The 18,881-nt window shown below is 41.4% G+C and overlaps 1 protein-coding gene across 3 annotated transcripts; it reads left to right on the top strand.

Annotated features, from left to right (window-relative positions):
• Positions 1 to 6: 6 nt before the first annotated feature.
• On the top strand, positions 7 to 18,509 carry myh7ba (myosin, heavy chain 7B, cardiac muscle, beta a). 3 transcript variants are annotated; one of them, XM_025059825.1, is made up of 42 exons: positions 7 to 79; positions 648 to 751; positions 1,811 to 1,954; positions 2,403 to 2,559; positions 2,652 to 2,679; positions 3,668 to 3,764; positions 4,388 to 4,480; positions 4,721 to 4,784; positions 4,934 to 5,032; positions 5,136 to 5,239; positions 5,340 to 5,478; positions 5,860 to 5,978; positions 6,804 to 6,953; positions 7,067 to 7,237; positions 8,123 to 8,302; positions 8,562 to 8,694; positions 8,824 to 8,903; positions 9,834 to 9,921; positions 10,002 to 10,119; positions 10,208 to 10,331; positions 10,562 to 10,698; positions 12,403 to 12,658; positions 12,748 to 12,990; positions 13,069 to 13,245; positions 13,328 to 13,473; positions 13,564 to 13,654; positions 13,825 to 14,214; positions 14,339 to 14,465; positions 14,894 to 15,012; positions 15,116 to 15,312; positions 15,392 to 15,575; positions 15,723 to 15,888; positions 15,986 to 16,110; positions 16,207 to 16,322; positions 16,410 to 16,602; positions 16,740 to 16,943; positions 17,253 to 17,378; positions 17,462 to 17,632; positions 17,724 to 17,828; positions 17,937 to 18,032; positions 18,151 to 18,285; positions 18,398 to 18,509. In XM_025059825.1, exons 1-42 carry the CDS (start codon positions 43 to 45, stop codon positions 18,407 to 18,409), a joined length of 5,745 nt encoding a protein of 1,914 aa, XP_024915593.1. In that variant the 5' UTR covers positions 7 to 42; the 3' UTR covers positions 18,410 to 18,509. The 3 variants fall into 3 exon arrangements, with proteins under 3 accessions (XP_024915593.1, XP_024915592.1, XP_008318745.1); XM_025059824.1 differs by lacking the exons at positions 7 to 79; positions 648 to 751; positions 1,811 to 1,954; positions 3,668 to 3,764 and adding an exon at positions 4,277 to 4,297 and having other exon boundaries at positions 2,469 to 2,559; XM_008320523.2 differs by lacking the exons at positions 7 to 79; positions 648 to 751; positions 1,811 to 1,954; ... (3 more) ...; positions 4,388 to 4,480; positions 4,721 to 4,784 and having other exon boundaries at positions 5,186 to 5,239.
• Positions 18,510 to 18,881: the final 372 nt, after the last annotated feature.

Below are 18,881 nucleotides of genomic sequence, written 5' to 3'. Positions count from 1 at the left end.
CAGGACTTTGGAGAGGCCGCTCCGTTTTTGCGTAAATCTGAGATGGAGCTTCTGGTGACGCAGACGATAGCTTTTGACGGTAGGTCTGAAAAACTCACAGCAAATACACAGACACACGCAGCTATCTATATCAATATCACATCAATATTTACATTTAATTGATTTAACAAGCATTAAATTCGTTTCGCCATGTGTTCTTTTTAAACAATTGCTGAATTTACAACTGAATTTGTGTATGGACATATATACATATATATAAATATATATGTATCCACCGGTGTATGCTTTGTAGGCTGGTCTTGATAAACATATAAACTACTACAGGAGCTTCAGAAATGTGTACTATGGTTTCTTTGAAAATATACACAAATAAGATGTGAACTATGTTATCTGTAATTGTACCTGTATTGAATGTATGCACAATGATGGTCCATGTGTGTAGAGGTAACGACAACTTGTGAGCAACAAATGTCAACTTCTGCCACAATAAGTAAAATATACATGTCTTAATGCAACTATTAGGTGTGTGCTACAAATACTGTTTTATTTTATTTCGTTCATTATGTTTACTACAACTAAAGTAAACTTTTACTCTTACATTTACTCCTGTCGCAGTATTTCTCCGTTTGACTCCTGAACTGTTGCAGGTAAGAAGCACGCCTGGATCCCAGATGATAAAGAGGCCTACGTTGAGGTGGAGATTAAAGAGCGCAAGGGTGACAAAGTCACTGTTGAGACCAAAGATGGGAGGGTGAGTGAGCAGCTTCTGCTTGGATAGATAATTATTACTTCATTTTCAAATAGTTTTGGTCGACTATTTCCATGAAATATTACACGATATTTATACACACTAATACTACTCCATGAAACACGATATTTATACACACTAATACTACACATCTATAGTATCAGCCCTATTCTGTACTTTTACTTCTAAGTCCTGGAGAGAAATTGTATACACGTTTCTCTTATAAGAACTTATTTTCAAAAAAATGTTGAATTTATTTTTAAAACTCTTATCGGATCACGCGTAGCTACAGATCGGAAGGTTGCCGGGTTTGCACCTTTTGACAGTGTGTAAAGTTAACACAAAAAACTCTCCTGTACTTGTAGTCATTTTTAATAGTCGATAGTAATTTTAATTACTATTTAATTGCTAATTTTAATAATAATTAATTAGTAATTTTAGTTCTGATTTTTTAAGTCTCATGTGGTACATGTCTATTTAAAATTGCACCATTAATTTGTGGTACATGTCTATTTAAAATTGCACCCTTACTTTTTCTTAAAAACAAAAGAAAAGCCATAATTTATTATTCAAAATAAATACTTTTGGGAGTAAATTCTGAACATTTGGTTGTAATATTCTGGGATTACTTGTAATATAAAGTAATATTCCTTTATTATTTAACATGAAGGTTCCCTTATTAGTCTGTAACCTACCAGAGTGTTTTTCAAATTTGATGTCGCAACCCCCTGTGGTGGCATCCTTAATTTAAATTAAGGTCACCTGAAATGTCTATTAATTTATAAAATTAAATTACTGATACGTTATTTTTCAACCACTTATTATTCTTTTTAAAATTAACTTTGTATTTGCAACACAGTAAAACAAATGTGATCGACGATATCTATAAAAAAAAGTCTCTGGAGTTCTCAGAAATGTGTGATGTTAAAAGGGATTCACAAGCCAAAAAAAGATGGAGACCACTGACCTTGTAACATGTTTGGATCCTTCAAATCCTGGTCTTCAAAGGCACACGTGTCTCAGTCCTAACTTGTTTGGTTTTGTCTGTGTTTTTTCTTTCAGACCCTGACAGTGAAGGAGGACGACGTCCAGCAGATGAATCCTCCGAAGTATGACCTGATCGAAGACATGGCCATGCTGACCCATCTCAATGAGGCGTCGGTTCTGTCCAACCTAAGAAGACGATACGCAAAATGGATGATTTACGTGAGTACAGCTGTTTGCACCACAAAAGTCTGGACGATGATATTGTTTATATGTTTCCAAAAAGCTGACAAAATGTTTCACAGTTTTTCACTGTTTTTGTTAACAGATCCTGAATTATAATAAAATGATTCTTCAATAACATAAATTAAATTAAATGTCTTTTTTTAATAATTCAGTTCAGATTTGATTAATTAATGATTAATTAACATCATGTACTATGGTGCACCAATGAATTACATAGCTAATTATATGTATGTTTTAGAAATGTTTCAAAAACAGAATATGTGAAGTTTTACAGATCTAGGGATTTTAAAACCATTTTAAAGATAAAATATTTACTATTCAAAATAATTGAGAAATAGATATTTTTTGATTCATTCTAAATATATATATATATATATATATACACTAAAATGTTAAAATACAGTTTGTCCTTCCGTCTTCTCAGACCTATTCCGGCCTCTTCTGTGTGACAGTGAATCCATACAAATGGCTGCCTGTCTACACTAATCAAGTGGTCGCTGCCTACAAAGGCAAACGTCGCTCTGAAGTTCCACCGCACATCTACTCCATCGCAGATAATGCCTACAACGACCTGCTACGCAGTGCGTTTTCCTTCTCTTTTTTTAACAACACGAGGCCTGTCAATCAGACAGGCAGGCACCAGCGCTCACACTTGTTTTTCTCTCCTCTCTAGACCGAGAAAACCAGTCCATGCTGATTACGTAAGTGTTAACTTTTATGTGATTTATATTTGCCCAAATCCAAGGGATTGGATGTGAAAGAGTTTTTTTGTTTTTAACCTCACATAAACTTTGTTAATAATTATAATAATAATAACAATTTGGTAACTCTCAATATATAATTAATTAATTATAATACATTAATCAATGACAAATGCACAGAATTCTTACAGTTCTTACTAAGATTAATATTATACACAAAAATATGTAGTTCATCCTGGTTCCACCCTAAGACTTCTAGTATTCACATAATACTGCGTCCTTTAGGGCAGAGTTCACTATAGTTGGACGGCTGTACGTGTCAGTACACAGACTACGTCCTGTCTAGAAGCCATAACCAGAAATGACATGATGGGATTTCAGTTGGTTTGACAGATGTTACATTTGTCTGGTCTAATGTGTGGAGCATTCTATGTAATGACAACATGTCATGTAAACACAGCAAGTACAGAAGGTTCAAAAACAAATGATATTAGTGACACAGTTCAAACTGTGATACACTGACATTCTTGTTTCTAGGTGTATTAATTATTTGTAATGTTTTACCTGATGATGCTGGACTGTGCATGAGAAGACGTTCTCTCCATATGGACCTGCGTAAATCATAATATTATCATGAGCAAAAAATGCATACATTTTCATTACTTATTAATTACATTACTTTTTAAATACAACATGGAGTAAATTTAGTAAAGCATGGATTCTCAGAGATTTTTTTCAGCAGTTTCCTTGCTATATATTTCTGCTGCCACCAAAAGCTGTCGTCATCCTCATTTCTGAGCCCACCGCATTAATAATCAGTGAGTGAACTTTTTTAAAAAAGAAAATATATAGGACATAAAACTTGATCTTTTCAGGTGCTTTATTGTCATTAATGGTTTTTTGTTTTTTCAAGATTTTCTGACATTTTGACATTTTGTATACTGTTTTTTGTTTTTTTGTTTTTTGTATTATTTTCAAACTCCTATAGCGGAGAATCCGGTGCTGGCAAAACTGTCAACACGAAACGTGTCATTCAGTATTTTGCCATAGTGGCAGCTCTGGGGGATTCAACTGCCAAAAAAGGAGTAAGGCTGATGTGGAAACCCATAGTTTTGTTTTCCTCCTCTTCTTTTTGAGCTTTTTTTTTTTTTTTCCCAGGAAGTCTGCAGTGACACCATTCATTCCCTCCCTGTCACAGTGTAAAAACTCTTTATCCTCATCTCTTGTGCTGTTGCAGCAGTTTTCTGCCACTCAGCTTTGCTCCTTCATTGTTTTTGTTTTTAAAATCATTATTCCTCCCTTTTCATTTACTCCTTTTGTTTTTTGTTGTTGCTTTTTGGGCTCAGAACCTTTTACCTTTACCTTTTGCTTTTTGACTTTTTTTGTTTTCTTATTTTTAATGTTCCTCCCGTGTCCTCCTGTGTGTTGACCACACTCCCATCATGTTAAATAAGGTGCTCATTGTTTTTCAACATTCAGTCGTAACCAACAATTTCTAATTTTTGGGTTGGTGTTTCTCCCCTGTTTTTGTGAAAGCAATTTTCTTTAGCATTTAGCACATTGTCACACTCACTATCTTCCCTTTTTTTTCCTGTAGAGCCCTGCCACTAAAACAGGGGTGAGTCAAAGCTGCAGAAATTGGTTTAATAGAAAAAAAACTACTCTATATTCACCAAGACTGGGTATTTAAACCTTCTTTTGTACGCAGGGGACTCTGGAAGATCAGATTATCGAGGCGAACCCTGCCATGGAAGCTTTTGGGAATGCCAAAACGTTAAGGAACGACAACTCGTCCCGTTTTGTAAGTATTGATCTTCACTTCATTATATATATATATATATATATATATATATTAGCCTCACAAGAAAAAAAAAACGGTAAAAAAATAGAAAATAAAAGACATTTTGTAAGACATACTGTACATACAGGGTATTGCAAGAAATGGCAAGGGTTAATATATACGTAAATAATATAATAACTAACACATGACTGTTTATACACTGTATAATTGTTCATTGATATTTTATTATATTGTCTCCAGGGCAAATTCATCAGAATCCACTTTGGACCTACTGGCAAACTGGCCTCAGCTGATATTGATATATGTGAGGATCTTTAATATCTTCACTTCACTTTAATAAGTTCTATGTGTTTATAAGTATATATAGGTAATTCAGAAATATTTTTGCTCTTCCTGTTTCTTTGCTTCTGTCCCCTTTGATGAACTATAGCGTTGTTGTCTCTTTTCTTAAAGATCTTCTGGAAAAATCCAGAGTGATATTTCAGCAGCCTGGAGAGAGGAGCTATCATATCTACTACCAAATCATGTCCCAGAAGAAACCAGAACTGATAGGTCAGTCACTATGGTTGTTTGTTCATTTATTTACTTGTCTGTCTGTCTATGTATTTGTTTATTGCCACAGACCACGACAGTATTTGTCGTCTCTTGGTTACAGACATGCTGCTGGTGTCCTCCAACCCGTATGACTTCCACTTCTGCTCACAGGGTGTCACTACAGTGGAGAACGTGGATGATGGACAGGAGTTGATGGCCACTGATGTAGGATCATTTATCTTTTCACTTTTGACAGAAATGTAACCAAAGTCAAAAACTAAACAAAAAATAAAGATAACTTTTCTCTCCTACCCTCTGTGTTCAGCATGCCATGGACATCCTTGGTTTCCTGCCTGATGAAAAGTATGGCTGCTATAAAATAGTTGGAGCCATCATGCACTTTGGAAACATGAAATTCAAGCAAAAGCAGCGGGAGGAACAGGCCGAGACCGATGGCACTGAAAGTAGGAACCACTGACTCGAGCTGTTTATATCTATGAATTTAATCCCAAAAAGACCAGATGTTTATGAATGTGGACAATGAAGATACTTCATACAATCCTTCATACGATACTTCATTGACAATCCCATTATCACTATTGCTCAGTATCATATTTGACAATCCCATTATCACTATTGCTCACATATTTGACAACCCCATTATCACTATTGCTCATTTTGGGAGATCTCACTTTTGGAATTTTAACAGTCAAACACCATTATGTTAATTTTCACAGACTCTTATTTTGGGGGGAAGTGCAGTGCAGTTGTAAGGATTTCTGTCTGCCATACTGCCATACCAAAAGTGTTTCTTTACAGTGTCTTATTTGATGTTATATGAACAGGTGCAGACAAGGCCTCGTACCTGATGGGAGTCAGTTCAGCTGATCTCATCAAAGGTCTTCTCCACCCAAGAGTGAAGGTGGGCAACGAGTACGTGGTTAAGGGACAGAATGTCGAACAGGTGAGAAAACTGAACATCAACTGCTATGGGTTCCATGTCATGACTTTCACACTTCCTACAGATATTGTAGATGATACAAAACACTGGCACAGACACATTCAGTATTGTAAACTGTTTGATTAAACCTGTCCAGAAACAAGCCCAGCGCACAATCAGCAAACGCATTTAAAAAAAATACACTGCCCCAGATGGCAGTAGTCATCCCCCAAAACTGTATCGGTAAATCCACGTGTAAAAACTAAAGATAGCCCAAAATAAGGCAAAAAAGAGAAGCATGGATTAATAGAACACTTTATACTGCGATCTGCCAAATCTGGAAATGTCTCAAAACCAGCCATTCCCATTTCACCCACATTGTGATGACACAACGTGGGTCGTTATAATACCTCCGCCCTCTCAGTGGGTAGCTCCACCCTGGAAACATCTAGGTTTGCTCTTGACTCTTGGTTTCGACCGCAGTGTGTTGTCAGGTGTCCTGCCAATTTACCATACCTGCCACAATGGCATACACCACCTTACTGCACAAGTTCACAAAAATAATCACTCTTATTTACATTTGCCTGTCATTCATTTCTCTCCTTAAGTCGTATAAGAAATCTTATATGAGCCATGCTCATGTCTTTCCATGTTGAAGAGGTGAGAACACGCAGTGGTTCATTACCATGACATCATCTCACTCCTTAGTCCATCAGTAACCTCCTCACTTCACACACACACACACACACACACACTAGGGACTGGTATCTAAGCAACAGGCACTACTTAAGTGAATGACAGCTGTTCTGTCTTGTTCTGTGTGTGTGTGTGTGTATGTATGTGCTGTAGGTAAACTACGCCGTCGGTGCTCTGGCCAAAGCCACGTATGACCGCATGTTTAAATGGCTGGTAGGACGGATCAATCGTACGCTCTACACCTCGCTGCCCCGACAGTACTTCATCGGAGTCCTGGACATTGCTGGATTTGAGATATTTGAGGTAAATTACCTAAAATGTCTTCAGCTTCCTCAATTATTAAGATCAAACTGATTGGCAAACATTTCTTCTTTTGTGCCTTTCACTTGTAAACTCCTGTTCCTGTGTTGTTGCAGCTCAACAGCTTTGAGCAGCTGTGTATCAACTTCACCAATGAGAAACTGCAACAGTTTTTCAATCACCACATGTTCGTCCTGGAGCAGGAAGAGTACAAACGGGAGGGCATTGAATGGACTTTCATTGACTTTGGTTTGGACCTTCAACCGTGCATTGATCTAATTGAAAAGGTGAGTGAATCATAATTAACCAAAGAGAATCTAAAGAGTTATTAGACGCTCAGTCAGAATGTGGATGTTGGGCTCACGCCCCCCGTGCCCTCCTGACCCACACTGCCGCAAATTGAAATACTATTGAGAATAATAACATGTATATTGTTTATTTGTACAAATCACTGTATGGGTTGCTGCCACCTAGTGACTGGAGGCTTGTTATCATACATCCATTACAGCAGTGGTACACTGTCCAGAGTGCCTTATTCCACTACTCCACATGTATACCCACAGTCAGATGCTGCTGCAGCTAATTCTGTTGCATCATGTTTCTGAACTATAGCAACTCACAGTAAAGATTGCACCGTGTTGATTAGACGACTGACTATTTTGAAGGTTGTTCACAAAGCAGATGTCTGACGTATGTCTTGGAGACAACCGAACTGTTTGCCTTTGTGGTAAGCGAGCTAAAGGGTGACAGGAGAGGGGGCATTTGGCTCTTCATCGCAGCACAGCACAGCTGGCTTCTAGTGTGTGCGGCCTACGTGCATTTATCCTACCATTTGGCACCCACACACACTTCAATATCGATTCAGCAACCTTCTGAATCAATTCAAGCCCCTCGTGTTGAAGGAGAGCACAAGTTGAGTAGAGAACAGTGCCCCGTCTGAAAGAGAGGGGCACCTACAGAGACGCTCTGTGCAGTGTGGAGGAGCCTGGCAGTGACTTGGTCCAACAGTGAGTCAATATTGAATCAAATGTGACCTAAAAAAATCAAATCAAATTGTGAGATTCTTACCAATACAGAACAATAGGGCAACTGATAATATCAGTGATAATGTCTAGGTTCATGTTTTTGGATGGGACGTAGCATCATAATAATAACTTTCTTTCTACTTTCAGCCACTGGGCATCATGTCCATCCTTGAAGAGGAGTGCATGTTCCCAAAGGCCACAGATGGAAGCTTCAAAGCCAAGCTGTATGATAATCACATTGGCAAGTCACCCAATTTCCAAAGGGCCAGACCGGACAAGAAACGCAAGTACGAGACCCACTTTGAGCTGGTCCACTACGCTGGGGTGGTAAGTGGACAACTATGCACAGAGCAAACACTAAATTGTCAGCAGTCACAGCTGTTCCAAGAGCAAATGTTTCTGACATGGTTGTAAAATAGCTGCAATAAAAACAACTCAATTAAATACGGAATATTTCCAGACTGTAAATCTACTCTGTTAACCATATTGGGTCCTTCACACAAATACTGATCAAACAGTAGATTACTGTCATGTTGTGGTTAATTACATTTCTAAGATGACATAACTAGTGCTGTGTTTGTAACAGGTACCATATAACATCTTTGGCTGGCTGGACAAAAACAAAGACCCTTTAAATGAAACAGTGGTGGCATGTTTCCAGAAGTCTTCCAACAAGCTGATGGCCTCTCTGTATGAGAACTACGTTGGCTCGGACTCAGGTACAAGACAGTAATCTGTAATCTGACTGGATGTGTTTACATTATACACTCTGATGACCAGTCTCCAGTAATATAGCTGTAATAATCGTGAAACTCCTTTAATTAATCAGTCCATTAATCAATCATCAGCTCCCTCGGAGCCAAAACCTGGCGTCAAGGAAAAGAGGAAGAAGGCAGCTTCCTTCCAGACGGTGTCACAGCTGCACAAGGTGAGCCTGTCAAAGCCTTGATTGGTCAGCCATGATGGCAGGTGTAGTTTGGACGCCATCTGAGCGACAGCTGGGACGGAGGCAGTTAAGACTTGCAGTGATGTTTAGTGCAATGATCACATGAACATCACTTTAAGTCTGTGCTGGCTCCTCTCTTCCACACCATCAAGACCTGGTCCAGCCCTTTAGGCAACAGTTCAAGATGAACAATTTCACTGTGCAATTGTTTTGAGTCAGCAAGTACGCATTTCTCCCCAGAAAAGATATAAACTTTCTGAAAAGATATCACTGTAATTGGGTAACATAAAAAGTTAACAAGTACTTGACTTGTTTAAGTTTCATGAAGAGTTTTGACCAATCATCAAAGAGACTTCTTTATTTCCAACTGACTCCTGTATCAAATCCAAGCTGAGCTGATCAATAGTTTGTGGTCGTCTTTGTCTGATTGTTGTCCTCATCATTATCCATGAATTTTCATAGGGGACAGACAGGGACAGTCTGTGGGCGACTGTATATCCAGGCAGCATGTGTTTATCACTCATGTTGAGTCAGAATTAACGTTAATAAAAAAAATCCATCTGACATTTTCACTCATTAGTAAACTGTAGATTCACAGACTCCAGTGTCAGTCATGGCTGAAACACCTTCATATCACAGGCTTTTTCCTCTTTAAAACATACAACAGTCTGCATGGTATTTTTTCCTCTTTTGCACAAAAGAATTAATGTCCATTTTCCACCAAACAAACGTAGAATAATTTCTCGGGTTGTCACTTATAATTATAATAATATTTTTCTTTTCCAACGTTATTGTCGGTGTCAATGTCTAAAATGTCTAAATCTCTAATTACAAAATGTATATGAATAGTAAATATAACAGGGAACAGATCACGCTTTGTTTCCAATGGTGTTTTTCTCTCTTTTACTTCAGGAAAATCTAAATAAATTAATGACCAACCTTCGTAGCACCCAGCCGCACTTTGTTCGGTGCATTATCCCGAATGAGACCAAGACTCCAGGTAAGACCCAGCAAAATATACACTCACCTGAGAGTAGCAGGAACTTGAATGGGTATAAAGGGCCAAACTCATCCGTCCAGGTGTCATGGACTCCTTCTTGGTGCTGCACCAGCTTCGCTGCAACGGCGTTCTGGAAGGCATCAGGATATGCAGAAAGGGTTTTCCCAACCGCATCTTCTATGCTGAGTTCAAACAACGGTAAGACAAAGCACACAGAAACAAAATTAAACTTTTGATTTGACATGTTCCTGATATCAGAATAATCAGTCATGTTTTCAAAACCTAGCTATCGCATCCTGAATCCACAAGCCATCCCAGATGATAAGTTTGTGGACAGCAGGAAGGCAGCAGAGAAGCTGCTAGCTTCACTGGATATTGACCACAGCCAGTATCGATTTGGACACACCAAGGTAAAAGGCAGTAGTTTATGTCCAAATCTGATGTAATGCATTTGATTAACATAGAATGTTTGTTAGAATTGACAGAGTTTCACAGAATTCACATTAAAATTTTTCATGGAGACAGAAGTTAATAAAAAGTTCTGCTTCATAGGATATAAAATAGTTGTTTTTCTCTAAGGATCATGTGAGGTCATCAACCCATGCTGTTCAAGTAGTGATTGTTCCATTTCCTCCTGTAGGTGTTTTTCAAGGCCGGTCTGTTGGGTCACCTAGAGGAGCTCAGGGACCAGCGTCTGGCCAAAGTCCTGACACTGCTGCAGGCTGCTGCCCGTGGTAAAATCATGAGGCTGGAGCTGGCCAGGATGATGGAACGCAGGTAAAAGAGTCGAGTATTATAACAGTAACAATTATTAATTTGCAATTGATACAATACAGAAGCACTGGTTGACTAAGATGTGGAACATTTAGGGTCATTGTCAGGTCCAACATATTACCCATGGCTTATAAACATTTATAAGCCACACTTGCGCTTGTATTCTACAGAACCGTTTTTTTTTTAAACAAAAGTACCAGTATGAATTCCAATGAGGCAAAATTTGATTTGTGAAATTGGGCTGCACATAAAATGACTCAGTGAATGCCAACAATCCTTCAAATAACTAACCTCTTGATGGGTTAAGAAGATTAGTCCAACAGATATACAGCTCAAGTGTTGTATCTATGAATACAGTGGTCACGCCCTAAAATAAAGACCTCCTCCACCTGTCGTCTTTTGGAAAGGCTTAAAAGCAACACAATTGTTCATGAATCTGTCTGATGTTCGGTCGTCTGCTCCAGAATGTTGGTGGCCAACATTCTGGAGCTCCAGTTTGTCCTACCAGTCCATGCCAGGTGTTTGCTTGCCCTTAAATTCAATTGGTATGTGTGTGTGAGCGTGTGTAGCTCCATTGTTTTTTTTTTAGTCACACTCACACATACCACAGAGCCACAGGTCTGGGTTCATTCCATCCATCTCTTTAAATTAAACAATGCTGACCAGAGCCAGGTGGCGACATGTGACAAGTGACAGCTGCCAAGGCCCTCCCTAAAAATACAACCCCAGCCCCCACTTTCCCCCCGTGTGCCTGATGGCCCTTGGCCCTGTTTGTCCGTGGCGCCTGTACTTCTAAGTGAGTGCATTAGTGGAATATGTGGCGGGTGACAGAGGATTACAGACAGTCCGTCTGACAAAAGGTTGTGGTTTCTAAATAAAAACAGACAGTCACCTTTGTGAGACCCTCGGTGTGGAGTCATGTTAAACATCCAATCAGCTATCTCCCACACACTCACCCACCCTCCCAGCCCAGTCACCCTCCACCCTCCGATTGTGGAGCCCACTTAAACTTGGGCACTAAACACTGATAGCATAAGTCCTTGACCAATCTGATCTGCGTCCATATTTAGGGCCGTGAGACGCCGTCCCTCTGTAACTAAATCAATCTAGTAACCCCGTTTGGTCACGGTCGTCAAACATCAAAAGCAGCAGCGTTAGGTGTATGATTTCATGTCGCATCCTTTGGTGTATGATTAGACTCACACCAGTGGATGGGAATGGGAGTGGAGCCAAGAGTTGAGCACCAAGGAGCAGTGACTGGATAAATAAACAGGTGAATTCATGATAAATATTTCTCACCTCCTTCATCAGCTCTGCTCCCTTTGAGTCACAAGGTCAAACAGTCAGTACATTTGAACATTTCTCTTTTCAACATGAACCCACAGTAATATCTCTGGTCGATGTTAGCGTGGAGAGAATTGAAGATTTGAATCCTTTGAATTGTCCTAATGATGCCTGACATATAGGCAGAATGGCTTGTTTAAAAAAACTCTCCCTCTCCTGTGTTATAAACGTAAGAGCTGCATGAAACAAAGCAAAGAGCCACGGGTTGGCAACGCCTGATATAGAAAGTAACTGAGTGTCAGAGCTGACAAAGTCTCTCCAGATACACAATACTACTAAACACATTTAGTGTTACATTTCGAGACACATTCATCTTTACTGCTGTAGAGAAAACAGCCGTTCTCATTCATGTCTATTTTTCAGGGACGCCCTGATGATCATTCAGTGGAACATCAGGTCCTTCAACGCGGTCAAGCACTGGCCCTGGATGAAGCTCTTCTTCAAAATAAAGCCCCTTCTGAAGAGCGCAGCTACAGAGAAAGAATTAGCTTCTCTGAAGGAGGAGCTAGCAAAGCTGAAGGAGGCTCTGGAGAAATCTGAGGTCAAGCGGAAGGAGCTGGAGGACAGACAGGTCTCCCTGATTCAAGAGAAGAATGACCTCTCTCTGCAGCTGCAGGCGGTAAGGGACTCACAGATTTTGGAAACATTCATTTTCTAGTGATGATAAAATGAACTCACCTTGGGTGCTCTTGGGCATCTCTGCTACAGGAGCAGGACAACCTGGCTGATGCTGAGGATCGATGTGACTTGCTCATCAAAGCTAAGATCCAACTGGAGGCCAAGGTGAAAGAAATCATGGAGAGGCTGGAGGATGAGGAGGAGATGAATTCTAATTTGCTCAGCAAGAAGCGCAAGCTGGAGGACGAGTGCGCTGAGCTGAAGAAAGACATCGACGACCTGGAGATCACTCTGGCTAAAGTGGAAAAAGAAAAACATGCCACTGAGAACAAGGTAAGGAGCCCAGTCAATTATCACACCACAGCAGATCACTTTTAAACATTTTTAAACATTTAAATCTATGGTTTGCAGGTGAAGAACCTGATTGAGGAGATGGCAGCTCTGGACGAAACCATCCTGAAGTTAACCAAGGAGAAAAAAGCTCTCCAAGAAGCTCATCAGCAGACACTGGACGACCTGCAGGCAGAGGAAGACAAAGTCAACGCTCTGACCAAAACTAAGACAAAGCTGGAGCAACAAGTGGACGATGTGAGTTTATGTGATAATGTTTGTTCTCACCTTCCGGGTGAAGCATATCGACCTACTAATATTGACCGTTTTTGTTAATCAGCTTGAAGGCTCCCTGGAACAGGAGAAGAAATTGCGTTTGGACCTGGAGCGTGTCAAGCGTAAGCTGGAGGGAGATTTGAAACTCTCTCTTGAGTCTGCCATGGACCTGGAAAATGACAAACAGCAACTCGAAGAGAGGCTGAAAAAGTAAATTGATCAAATATTTACGGAACATTGGACGTCATCTTCCATTTGGTGCTGCTATGAATCATTAAAACATTTTTTCATTTTTACCAGGAAAGACTATGAAATGAGTGCAATAAGCTCAAGGATTGAAGATGAACAAGCAATGGTTAATCAACTCCAGAAGAAAATAAAGGAGTTACAGGTTTCAACTCTTCTCCTGCAATATTTACACATTTAATTGACACTTATGTATAAAAAAAAATAAAAGCAGAATTAACCGAACTACATTATTTTATTACTATAGATGACATTAAAGATGTGTAAACTACACAATTTGGACAGAATAACTGAGTTAAAAAATAATGGTTTCAGGCTCGTACAGAGGAGCTAGAGGAGGAGTTGGAGGCTGAGCGGTCGTGCAGGGCCAAAGCAGAGAAGCAGCGTGGAGATGTCGCCCGTGAGCTAGAAGACCTGAGCGAACGCCTGGAAGAGGCCGGCGGCGCCACCTCGGCCCAGATCGAGGTCAATAAGAAAAGAGAGGCCGATTTCCTGAAGTTACGCCGGGACCTGGAAGAGGCAATGCTGCACCACGAGGCAACCACAGCCACTCTGAGGAAGAAGCACGCCGACAGCGTGGCCGAGCTCAGCGAGCAGATCGACAGCCTGCAGAGAGTCAAACAGAAGCTGGAGAAAGAGAGAAGTGAAGCCAAGATGGAGAGCGATGATCTGGTCTCCACTGTGGAGCAACTGGCCAAGGGCAAGGTACAAACATGAACACGGGGATGACTTTTAGTCAGACTTTAATTAAACAAAGGCTTTGTTCACACTGCTGTTTCTTATCGTTCCTTTTTCTTAAAAACCCAAACTTGTCATGTCTGGTCTGCAGGCCACTTCAGAGAAGATGTGTCGCCTGTACGAAGACCAAATGAACGAGGCCAAAGCCAAGGTGGACGAGCTCCAAAGGCAGCTCAGTGACGCCACCTCTCAAAGGGCTCGGGCTCAGACAGAGAGAGGTAAAAATAATTCTGCCAAAAAATGGTATTAAATTCAATGATTCAACCATAAATACAAAAGCAATAATTGTTACCAAAATACTGCATGACTTTATTACTGATTAATTTACCTCCTAAAGAAATATACCCTCCTGCAGCAGGGACTGTATTTTTCAATAATACAAAAGTAGAGCAGCCTTTACATTGAATCATGGCTCTCTTCACCTTGTAACATCACTTAGTTTTGCCAGTGTTAGACTAGAGTTACTCAACTTGAGGATGTCAGCTCCCATCACGTGTGAACCACTGGTCTAGACCATCTAGCATTAGCCACAGTACAGCGACTATTTTTCCAGCAACATAAAACTACGTAATTCATCTAATTTTTGTCATCGTCTTTTATCATTGATTTTATGGATTGATCAATATTCTTTTCACGCCTGTTGTAGATGAGCTGGGAAGGAAAGTGGAGGAGCGTGAAGCCTTGGTCTCCCAGCTCCAGAGGGCTAAGAACTCCTTCATCCAGACTGTTGAAGAGTTAAAGAAACAGCTGGAGGAGGAGAATAAGGTATAAAACACTCCATCAGTTCAATTATCATTCACAGGCAGCCCAGATATTTAAAAGTCACAGTGCTACCACTCTAGCTAATCACACGCCTCGGTCATTCCAGACCAAGAACGCTCTGGCCCATGCACTGCAGTCATCTAGACATGACAGTGATCTTCTGAGAGAGCAGTACGATGAGGAGCAGGAGGCTAAGGCTGAGCTGCAGAGAGCTCTGTCCAAGGCCAACACTGACGTGGCTCAGTGGAGGACAAAGTACGAAACTGATGCCATCCAGAGAACTGAGGAGCTGGAGGAGGCCAAGTGAGTGGCTGTTTTGTTTGACTAAATTATCCGTGTATTAATGACAGGTATAACAGTCAAAGAACCTTCGTGTTGTTAGGAAGAAGCTGGTGGTGCGTCTGCAGGAGGCGGAGGAGACGGTGGAGACATCCAACGCCAAGTGTTCTTCCCTGGAGAAGACCAAACATCGTCTTCAGACGGAGATCGAGGACCTGGTCATTGACCTGGAGAGAGCCAACGCTGCCGCAGCCATGCTGGACAAGAAGCAACGCAACTTTGACAAGGTACGAACAAAACAAGCCGCCCACTGGAGCTGCAGTCTGTAGATCTATAGACCTGGACTGGACCATCCTCAGTCCAGCTGAGCTCCATCCCACATGCAGTGGATTCAGGGTCAGCCGTTTAAAGAGATCCTCCGTGGTTTCTTCCAGGTGCTGGCCGAGTGGAAGCAGAAGTACGAGGAGTGCCAGTCAGAGCTGGAGACTTCTCAGAAGGAGTCTCGTGGCCTGAGCACAGAGCTCTTCAAACTGAAGAACTCTTATGAGGAGACTCTGGATCATCTGGAGACTATCAAGAAGGAGAACAAGAACCTCCAAGGTGCTGTTACGTACTGTACATGATACCAGGTGCTGGTTAATGATAAGACCTGAAACTGACATACAGTAAATCTACTGTTCTGTTTGTTCACCTGTAGAAGAGATTTCTGATCTGACCGATCAAATCAGCCAGGGGTCAAAGACGATCAATGAACTGGAGAAGATGAAGAAGGGTCTGGACGTGGAGAAGAGTGAGATCCAGGCTGCCTTGGAGGAAGCTGAAGTGAGCAGTGTGTCACCTCCGTTTGACGTCCGTAGTCTGTGGAGTTCTTATGGATGACTGGACAGAAGGTCTTTGTCTTGTGTGTTTTTCTCCCAGGGCGCTCTGGAGCACGAAGAGAGCAAAACACTGAGGATCCAGCTGGAGCTCAATCAGATCAAAGCTGAAGTGGAAAGGAAGCTGTCTGAAAAGGATGAGGAAATTGACAGTCTTCGGTATTATTTCCCAGCATGCACTACACTCCTACAAATTCATGAAACCCACTCTCCTCCTCCCCATAGTCACAACTTTGTCTGTTCTAGCCGCAGCAACCAGAGGACTCTGGAGTCCATGCAGGCCACTCTGGACGCGGAGGCCAAGTCTCGCAGTGAGGCGGTGCGTCTAAGGAAAAAGATGGAGGGCGACCTAAATGAGATGGAGGTTCAGCTGAGCCACGCCAACAGGCAGGCTGCAGAGTCCCAGAAACTACTGAGAAACCTGCAGGTCCAGATCAAGGTGGGTTCATGGAACTGACTCGAGCTCCACGCCACTGTTTTTAAACCCCACACAACCTGAAGTAATACCTAAAAAAATCAGATGGTGACATCACAAGGAAACAGCTTTACACAGAGACTCTTCTACCTCATCTCCAGGACGTTCAGCTGGAGCTGGATGACACCGTTCATAAGAACGAGGAGCTGAAGGAGCAGGTGGCTGTGACTGAACGTCGAAACAACCTGCTGGCTGCCGAGGTGGAGGAGCTGCGATCTCTGCTGGAGCAGAACGACCGAGCAAGAAAACTCGCTGAGCACGAGCTGCTGGAGGCCACAGAGAGAGTCAATCTGTTACACTCTCAGGTAGAAATGACTTCCCTCACCACAGCACGGAGCGAAAGAAGGAAAATCACTAACAGAGAATTCACATGTTGTAAAAAAACATCCATTCCAGGTCATGGTTTAAAAATAAATCATTTTGGGGATTTTGTTTTTTATCATTTTATCAAATTTCTTTTGGTTTAAAACATCTTAATCGTAAAGTACTTTTTACACCAACTTTCTATGAACTATAGTTGATAATTCGTTGAACTCAACCCAAGACCAAGAAGTCCGGTCCTCAATGTCCCAGAGAAAACATTCAACATAAAATGGAATCTTTTTTTTGTCCAGAATACCGGGTTGATCAACCAGAAGAAGAAGTTGGAAAGTGATCTGACTTCCTTGTCCAATGAGGTGGACGATGCCGTACAGGAGTGTCGCAATGCTGAGGAGAAGGCCAAGAAGGCCATCACTGATGTGAGACATGAAGACAAACTAATACCTGATAAACATCCTCCGTACCATTCACCTGACAGTGGGAATACTGTGCATATCTGTAGGCAGCCATGATGGCAGAGGAGCTGAAGAAGGAGCAGGACACCAGTGCTCACCTGGAGCGGATGAAGAAGAACATGGAACAAACCGTGAAGGACCTGCAGATGCGTCTGGATGAAGCTGAGCAGATCGCTCTCAAGGGCGGCAAGAAGCAACTCCAGAAACTGGAGGCGAGGGTATGAAGTCCAAGAGTGGTTTTTCTCCGACACTTCAGGTCAAGGTTTGATGAGTCCAGAGGTCACTATCTGATCTGATCTTCACCGGCAGGTCAAGGAACTACAGAGTGAACTGGAGTCTGAGCAGAAGAAAAGCCAGGAGCACCAGAAGGGAGTACGCAAGTACGAGAGAAGAATCAAAGAGCTAAGCTACCAGGTACGCACAGAATTCACAAACAAAAATACAGAAATACAGAGAAGCACTGAATTAAAGGAAGCCAGGCTTTTTATGTCGCTCTTAAATGCAGAATTTCTGTTTGTGCAGGCTGAGGAGGACAAGAAGAATCTGGTTCGTCTGCAGGATCTGATTGATAAACTGCAGGTGAAGGTGAAGAGCTACAAACGACAGGCAGAAGAAGCAGTGAGTACACCAACACTTGTTTGTGTCGTTTGTTTTACTCCACACAATATAAATACTACAGTTTTGGAGAGGAAAAGTCAGCCACGAGTCTGAGCCAACCCTGTTTGAATGTGTGCAGGAGGAGCAGGCCAACACCAACCTGTCCAAGTACAGGAAGCTGCAGCACGAGCTGGATGATGCTGAAGAAAGAGCTGACATGGCTGAATCACAGGTCAACAAGCTGCGCGTCCGCACACGCGAACAAGGAACTAAGGTGTGTTGAGCTTTTACTTCTTAAACCACACAACAAGAAAGAAATCTCATTTTTTGAGGTTTGAGTTCTAAATATGTCAAAGACATTCAAAAGTTCCATCTTGTTTTTTCAGCATGCTGAGTGACGTGAGCAGACTGCACCCTGAAAATGGAACAATCACAGCGAAGCCACTGCAACAGATGTCCTCTGCTGTGTCAAAGTCCAAATAAAGACTCTAAACTTCATGTCTATGTCCTGTGTGTGTGTGTGTTCTTACATTTAGCAGCACATTTATGGGATGTACTGCTGAGGTCACTGAGAAACATTAAACATTATCATACAACATAAAATATCACCACGTACCTGCCATACTCACTGGCCTGGACCTTTGGGAACAGACGGTTGAATATATATATTTATAGTTGAATGTATTTATAGTTGAATGTCATTCACTTTTCCAGTCAAGAATTCCTTCCTCCACAGGCTTTAGGAGTGTCTGCAGCAGCCAGGTGGCGCTAATTAAAATCAAATGCACCAACTGATGATTAGCAGGTGTGGCCACATGTATTAAAGAAGCTTTGACACTTTTTGATGGATACCATTCTAAAGACTTTAGA

The sequence above is a fragment of the Cynoglossus semilaevis genome, chromosome 11 (assembly GCF_000523025.1).
Source record: "Cynoglossus semilaevis isolate Cse_v1.0 chromosome 11, Cse_v1.0, whole genome shotgun sequence".
NCBI classification, from domain to species: Eukaryota; Metazoa; Chordata; class Actinopteri; order Pleuronectiformes; family Cynoglossidae; genus Cynoglossus; species Cynoglossus semilaevis.
Note: the sequence above shows the minus strand (reverse complement) of the source record. Positions and strands in the feature narration are given on the sequence as shown.